The sequence below is a fragment of the Symphalangus syndactylus genome, chromosome 14 (assembly GCF_028878055.3).
Source record: "Symphalangus syndactylus isolate Jambi chromosome 14, NHGRI_mSymSyn1-v2.1_pri, whole genome shotgun sequence".
NCBI classification, from domain to species: Eukaryota; Metazoa; Chordata; class Mammalia; order Primates; family Hylobatidae; genus Symphalangus; species Symphalangus syndactylus.
The window spans coordinates 107,667,875-107,675,257 of NC_072436.2; the positions used below are offsets into that span (position 1 = coordinate 107,667,875).

Sequence of the window (7,383 nt, forward strand, 5' to 3'; positions counted from 1 at the left end):
GGGGGCATTTTGGAGAGGCATTTAGCCAACCACAGCCACTGACGACTGGGGGGATAAGACTGGCAAGATCCAATCCATATGTTGGAAAATGGATTCCTGGTGCTCAGAAATGACCAATCTTTAGGAAGCAACGGGTTTCTGAAAAAAACAGAGACGGACTTTCGCTCTTGTCACTCAGGCGGTGTGCAGTGCTGTGATCTTGGCTCACTGCAACCTGCACCTCCTGTGTTTAAGTGATTCTCCTGCCTAACCTCCTGAGTAGCTGGAGGAGGTAAACAATTTTTTTTTTTTTTTTGGTATTTTTAGTAAAGACAGGGTTTCACGATGTTGGCCAGGCTGGTCTCGAACTTCTGACCTTAGATGATCCACCTGCCTCGCCTCCCAAAGTGCTGGGGTTACAGGTGTGAGCCACCATGCCTGGCCTCAAAAAATTTATATTTAAAAAATACCATTGCAGTGTACAAAAGACTCATTTCAATGTATAAAAGACAAAGTCCTAAACCCCCTCCCCCCATGCTGAAATTGTGCTGCACAGATGGGGAAACTTGCCAAGGGGCAGCTCCATGATGTCTTCTCTGTGGCCCCAAAACACTTAAGAGGATGTCACTCCACCCTGACCTGTGTAGAGTGGCATCCGGTTGGTGGTGTCCATCTTGCATCAGTCAGGGGCAAAGCAACCCCTTGTTCATCCTAGCTTGGTTTCTGGCCTGTTCCCATGCCTTGGACAAACAATGCTTAGGAGCCATTGCTTTTCAAGAAGATTTCACACTTTCAGGCCCCCTGAAGGAAGAGTTCCAAGCATTCCTGAGTTTTATGAAGGTAGAGCTTACAGAGTGCATACAATTTTTTTTTTTTTTGAGACGGAGTCTCGCTCTGTCGCCCAGGCTGGAGTGCAGTGGCATGATCTCAGCTCACTGCAAGCTCCGCCTCCCGGGTTCACACCATTCTCCTGCCTCAGCCTCTCCGAGTAGCTGGGACTACAGGTGCCTGCTACCACGCCCGGCTAATTTTTTGTATTTTTAGTAGAGACAGGGTTTCACCGTGGTCTCGATCTCCTGACTTCGTGATCTGCCCACCTCGGCCTCCCAAAGTGCTGGGATTACAAGCGTGAGCCACCGCGCCTGGCCAGAGTGCATACATTTTAAGCACACAACTTGATGATTTATTTCCAAGGGTTAACAGTCAAGAAACTCAACAGAGACAGCTCTCTCTGGCTGGCGATTTCTGGGATGTGGGGAGGAGTCTGTGTGTGCCCCTCCTGCTTCTAGAAATTTAATCCCTAACTCCCATCCCAGCTACAAGGGAAACTTTCTCCAGGGCAAATGAGGACTATGAGGTCGGCATGTGAACTGGCCCCAATGGTCAGCCTTGCAGACCTCCCCTGTGGGAGCTGGGAGCTGCTAGTGGCTGAGGTCTGAGTTAGCTGTTGGCTCAGACCCACATTCCCAAGTAGGGGTGGGCTCCCTTTGTGATGTCAGCATCCTGCCCCCACTCGCAGCCCCTTCACCCACCGCCTCACCTCCTTGTCCAGAGAGACAGGCAACGTGGATCATGGGTTCCCGCTGTGCCAAGCTCAACACAGGCCACAGCCCAGGCCACAGCACAGGCCACAGCATGGGCCACAGCATGGGCCATGGCCGGGGCCACGAATCCTCCATGAAGAAGCTCATGGCCTGTGTGAGTCAGGATAACTTCTCCTTGTCATCAGAGGGCGAGGAAGAGGAGGAATAGGAGGAGGAGGGGGAAGAGGAGGAGAAAGAGGAGCTGCCGGTGCAGGGCAAGCTGCTGCTGCTGGAGCGTGAGCGGCAGGAGGAGGGCCAGAAGGACAACGCTGAGGCCCAGCAGAACCCCGAGCCCAAGCAGACACACTCCTGACCCACAACGAAGGCCCAGGAAGGGACGCCCACTGCTGCTCCGGCGACAGTGTTCAGAGGAGAGTCAATAAAAAGTCTCTGAGAAATCCTCCCTGTCTCTGGTTTCCCCTCACCCTATCCCTTCTGGTCCCATGTGTGCACATGTGTGAAGGCATGTGTGTGTGGGTACACGTGGAGGGAGGCCAGCTGCCAAGAAAGGCTGAACAGCAGGGCTCGGTGACCTTGTTCCCAAGCCCTAGCCAGAGGTTCAGGGGCTTTGGGAGGGGGAAATCATGTCAGCCAAATCTTCCCATCTCTGGGACAGGGGAAATTCCTCTCTGAGTCCCAGCACACCCTAGCTGAGTGCACCCAGAGGGACAGGGTAACTGCCTTCATCGCAGGCCCCACTGTGCCACCCCAACTATGGACAGTCTTTTAAGAACACTGGCTTGGGAGTTCAGCAGACCTGGGTTCAAACTTATTTTCTGCTAGCTGCGTGCCCTTGAGCAAGTCACTGCGTGTCTTTGAGCCTCAGGCTGCCCCTCCCGGCGTTCAGGGGAAGCTAATAGCTACTCATGGGTCAGCTGATCAGGAGAATTAGCTCAAGTGATGGGTGGGACCAGGCCTGGCACCAGTCAGTGCTGAGCTAGGACAGGGATTGTTGCTGGGATCATGGTGGTTCCCTCTGGGTCCTTCTTGTCTGCAGACTCTTCCACTGCCAGTCTATGCTGCTGGCAACCATCTGCAACCCCTACCTGGAAGCTCACTCCTGCCTTCTTCGAGGGGTCTAGCCCTGGGGGCAGAGAGAGTGCCCCATGAGAGCAGTAGGCAAAAGAGGCCCAGGGAGGTGACTGGGTACAGATGCAGAACCTAGGCCCCATCCTCTTGCTGTGGGCTCGGTGCGCATTCCTCAAGGAGCTTCGGAATGCGTCTGCTGCCCACCCTACCGCCGGCTCCTCCCTCACTCCTTCCATCCCAAAGAAGCAACAAATACGATCTCCACCACATTCCCTCACAGTCCTCCAAGCACTAGCCACCTTGAGCTAATTCTCCTGATCAGCTGATCCCCTGTCCCCGAGGGGATCCTAGTTAGTACCGTGGCAGTGGGGCTGGCGGATGGGGAATTTTCAGGGAAGCCTCGGTTTCTCTGGGGGCCATGTTTGAGGGCAGGAAGGGGCCTTGGGCTACCCTGAGGGTAGGCCACTGCCCTGCCCTGCAATAGCCTAGGGCAAGGGAGGCCCCGTTATCCCACTACTTCCAGACCCACAAATGACTCGGTTGGTCAGTTTTGTCCTTTTATCCAAGGCCCAAAGGTCCGCCCACCCATTCATTTGCCCAGGAAACATGAGCTGAGCCCCCGCTGCATGCCCCACATGGTGCTAGTCACCAGGGGCCCTGGTAATAAAACACAGTCCCTGCTGTCCTGGGAGAGAGTTCACTGTCATGGGTGCGGGGGCAGGTATGTGACGTACCACACACCTGCTGCTGGGAGAGGTCAGCCCTCCCTGGAAGGACTGGAAAGGTGTGTGGAGGAGAGGCTGGTTGATGGCAGGCCACAATCTCCATTCCAGGCTATGTGCTTGAGGGTGGGAAAGTGGGGCGTTGGCAGTGGAGGAGCATGAGGCCATGGGAATGGGGGTCCAGAGACCAAGAAAGTCTTCACGGCTTGGTCTAGCATACACCCCACAACCGGATCTGCTGAGCCCACCCAAGGCAGGGCCCGGAGAACCATGCCGCAGGTGTCCCTCTAATCACCGAGAATCCCTTAGTGACCTCGAGAGGAGGCCGGACCTGAATATGACTGGCTCTGCCCCTGATCGGCTAAGGGACACTGGGCTGGTTACTCCACCTCTGAGCCTGTTCCCTCTTTGCTAAATGTAATCATTATATCTGCCTTATGGGGTGCATTAGTTTCCTGGGGCTGCCATACCAAATGACCACAAACTTGGCGGCTAAAACAACAGAAATGTATACTCTGCAGTTCTGGATGCCAGAAGTCTGAAGTCAAGGTGCCAGCTGGGCTGATCTCCCTCCGGAGGCCTTAGCAGAGAATCCTTCCTTGCCTCCTCTAGCTCACAGAACTCCAGGTTCGTCTCCATCTTCCCATGGTTTCCTCTTCTCCCTGTGTGACACCTCTTCTGTCTCTCATAAGGACATTTATCATTGGATTTAGGGCCCACCAGCTAAGCCAACATGCTTATCTCAAGATTCTTAGCTTAATTACATCTGCAAAGACCCCTTTTCCAAATATCACATTGACAGGTTCTAGGAGTTATAACGTGGACATAGATTTTTGGGGGTTGCCATTCATTCCACTACAAAGGGTCACTGTAAGGTTTGATGGCAAAGCTGCCTGGAGAGGGTAAGGTCCAGAGCCCAGTCATGTAGAAAGCATTCAGTAAATGAAAGCAGTTCTCACTGTAAGAAATTTGACATGTTTATTAAGAAATAAACTGCAAAGGCTGGGCATATTGGCTCATGCCTGTAGTTCCAGCACTTTGGGAGGCCAAAGCAGGAGAACATCTTGAGCTCATGAGTTCAAGACCCACCTAAGCAACAAAGTGAGACCCCATCTCTACAAAAAATAAAAATAAAAAAATTAGACAGGTGTGGTGGCACGCACCTATAGTCACAGCTACTGGGGGGGCTGAGGTGGGAGGATCGTCTGAGACCGGGAGGTGGAGGCTGCAGTGAGCTATAATCGTGCCACTGCACTCTAGCCTAGGCAACACAGCAAGATCCTTTCTCAAAAGAAAAAGAAAAAGAAAAAAATTCCATAAAACCAGATGATTGCAAATCCTCATAGCAAGAGGCAAAGTTGGACATGGGCAGAGTGAGAGGTTGGCTTGGGCCGGGGGCCTGCTCCGGGAGGACAGACAGAGACAGGCAGTTCCACGCAGAGAGAAGTGGGAAAGTACAGGGCCAAGGGCTAAGCCCAAAGGCATCGGCCAAGACCGGGAGGGGTGGAAGGCTCTGGATGGAAACCCAAAAACGAGAAGATCAAATGGCCTGGTGTGCAAACATAAGTCTGGGCTTTCTTCTCGAGGTACTGGGGTGTCTGAGCAGGGACGGCGTGATTCAAACAGTATGGCAAGGCTTTGTTAGCAGAGAGGGGAGGAGAATCAAGAGGCAGAAACTGAAGGAGAGAGACGGGTTTCCAAGGGCCTCCTGTAGCTTGACAGGCATCTCAGGCCCACGAGAATACCAGGAAACAGGGAAAGATACCCCTTTGTCACATAAGACAACTAAGCCTCAGAAACCACAATGGTCTACGCAAGATTGGACATCAGTGCAAACCAGGATTTCAACCTGACTGTGAATCTCCCAACTTTAGATCTGGCTGGGGAGGTAGGCTTGCCAGGCAAGCCCCAGGACCACCCCTTGGTCCATGTGGTTACTCATCTTTCATCCATCCACCAAGCCATCTGGCCAAATCATCACCTCCCCATCATCTGGGCACTAATCATCTGTCTTAACAACTGCCCACCATTCAGCTGCCATCACCAGGGTCAGGGCTGCACTCTTGGCACCCAAGCTGCCCAGGGCGTTAAGAAAAACACCTGATGATGCTGGTCAGTGATGTTTACTAAGCTCTTATTGTGGGCTGGGCCTGGGCTAACTGCTTGATATAAATTCTCTCCTTTATGAATAATTCTTCTAATGTCCAAATGAGGTCAGTACAATTATTGTCCCTATTCTGCAGAGATGGGGAAACTGGGACTTGTTCAGGCGAATCCCAAGGGCTGACCATGTGGAAAAAGCAGATCTGGGATGCAGACTCAGCTAAATCTGACCCAAGGGCTCCTACCCTGAACCAGCAGCTGGGACTACCTCCAGGGTACCCCTGAGAGCTGCCCCAGCATGGGGGTGAGGGTAAGGGGTAGGGGGCTTTGTCTTGGCTGGGCCACATCTGTCACACCCCTGTGGCCTGTGCCATCATAATCAGCCCCAACTATATAACCGGGGGGCTGCCAGGGCCTCCGTAAAGCTAGGCCTGCTGGGAGAGGACAAAGAGGAGGCTCTGCCCCTCCAAACGTGGCCTCCTATGGACACCAAGATTCACAGCCTTCCTATCACCCACACCCAGCTCCATAGCAACTCTCGGCCCCAAAGCCGCACCTGCAGCCCATGCACCTGTACCCGCCACTGCCAGACCTTCAGCCAGAGTTGCAGACAGAGGCAGTGTGGCAGCCGGAGCAGGAGCTCCAGCCAGAGCCCAGCCAGCCACCATAACCTAACTGGAGCCCACAGCTCATCCGGCTGCCAGAGCCAGAGTACCAACGCCAGTCCACCACCAAAGTGCCACAAAAAGACTATGAACTCCCACCACTCTCCCATGCGGCCCACCATCCTGTGCTGCAGCTGCCCCAAGAACAGAAAGAACTTGGGAGGCAAGCTGAACAAGAAAAAAATGGCCAAGAGGATCCAGCAGGTGTACAAAACCAAGAAGCAGAGCTCAGGTACCCTTTAAGGAGGTGGGGAAGGGCCACTGAGCCCACAGATGATGGGGAGCAGACTTGGGGGCAGTGAGAAGAAGGCTGCAGCCAGGTCACACAGGAACCACAGGCAAGGATGAAGAGGGAGAAGAGAAAAAATGGCAGTTGGCTAGTTGAATGTATGATATGTTGATGGACAGGCTCTTTGAAATTGGATGGGTTGATTAGGAGGATGGAAAGATGGACAGATAGCACATAAGCTAGACGGAAGCATGAATGGGGTTGAGAGGTTGGGTGGATGACTGGGTGGGCAAATAATAAATAGGTAATAGAAACGATAGTTGGAAGAATGCATTAGTTGAATGATAGGAAGTTTGGATATGATTAGCTGGATGGATGAATAAATGGATGAATGCACTGGCTGGCTAGTTATTGGTTGGTTAGGTAGACGATTAGTTGGAAGATTGTGGTTGGTGGATGAATTGGTTAGACACAGAGTTAAATAGTTGTAAAAGCTTTGATGGGTTGGTTTGATTGGTTAAATACTATCTTAACAGAGTAATATAGAGTAATTGAATAATTACTGTATATTCTATATCTATATAGTCTATACTCTATATTCTATATCTATATAGCCTAGAATAGATATCTAGACTAATGGGATAGAATGGGAAAGAAATGTTGAATAAATGAATGGAATGAGTGAACTAATGAATGACTAATGAATGAATGGATGACAAATGGAAGGGATACATGGATGGATAGATGGATTCACATAGGTCAAAAGGACACTGACGGTAGTCTAAACTCTACCTATGCCCCATATTCAATCACAAATGAGTAGTTGTAAGACCTACAGGAGGTCAGTGACTTCATGAAGTGCTCAGCTATTAAAGGTTCCTTTCCCACTCTTATCCCTTAGGACGGAAATCCAACTAATGAGACCACACTCCTTGGCTTGTTCCTGCGTGTTCCACCCAAATGAGAAAATGCTAGGATGAGAAAATGCTAGGATGAGGTCAATCTTCTTGCAGGAACATGCTACTATGGTGATTTCTACGCAACACTAATTAAAGCTTGTACCTGGAAGACTA

At 51.6% G+C, this 7,383-nt stretch overlaps 2 protein-coding genes and 1 pseudogene across 3 annotated transcripts; all 3 read left to right on the top strand.

Moving 5' to 3' along the window:
* Positions 1 to 608: 608 nt before the first annotated feature.
* LOC129463331 (uncharacterized) lies at positions 609 to 732 on the top strand (annotated as a pseudogene).
* PRM3 (protamine 3) lies at positions 647 to 1,960 on the top strand. The gene is given in 2 exon segments (XM_055242767.2): positions 647 to 819; positions 1,532 to 1,960. Coding segments are annotated over 2 exon segments (432 nt in total). The 5' UTR covers positions 647 to 731; the 3' UTR covers positions 1,876 to 1,960.
* A 3,858-nt stretch (positions 1,961 to 5,818) lies between these two features.
* Positions 5,819 to 7,383, top strand: TNP2 (transition protein 2). Of its 2 annotated transcripts, none has more exons than XR_008650902.2 (2): positions 5,819 to 6,419; positions 7,212 to 7,383. XR_008650902.2 is itself a non-coding variant. In XM_055242761.2 (2 exons), the coding sequence occupies exons 1-2, from the start codon at positions 5,899 to 5,901 to the stop codon at positions 7,226 to 7,228; spliced, it is 432 nt and encodes a 143-aa protein (XP_055098736.1). In that variant the 5' UTR covers positions 5,819 to 5,898; the 3' UTR covers positions 7,229 to 7,383. The 2 variants fall into 2 exon arrangements, 1 of the variants encoding a protein (XP_055098736.1); XM_055242761.2 differs by having other exon boundaries at positions 5,819 to 6,313.

Excerpts from the sequence above, each read along its gene's own strand:
- TNP2 (XM_055242761.2), top strand. The coding sequence starts at position 5,899 with ATGGACACCAAGATTCACAGCCTTCCTATCACCCACACCCAGCTCCAT.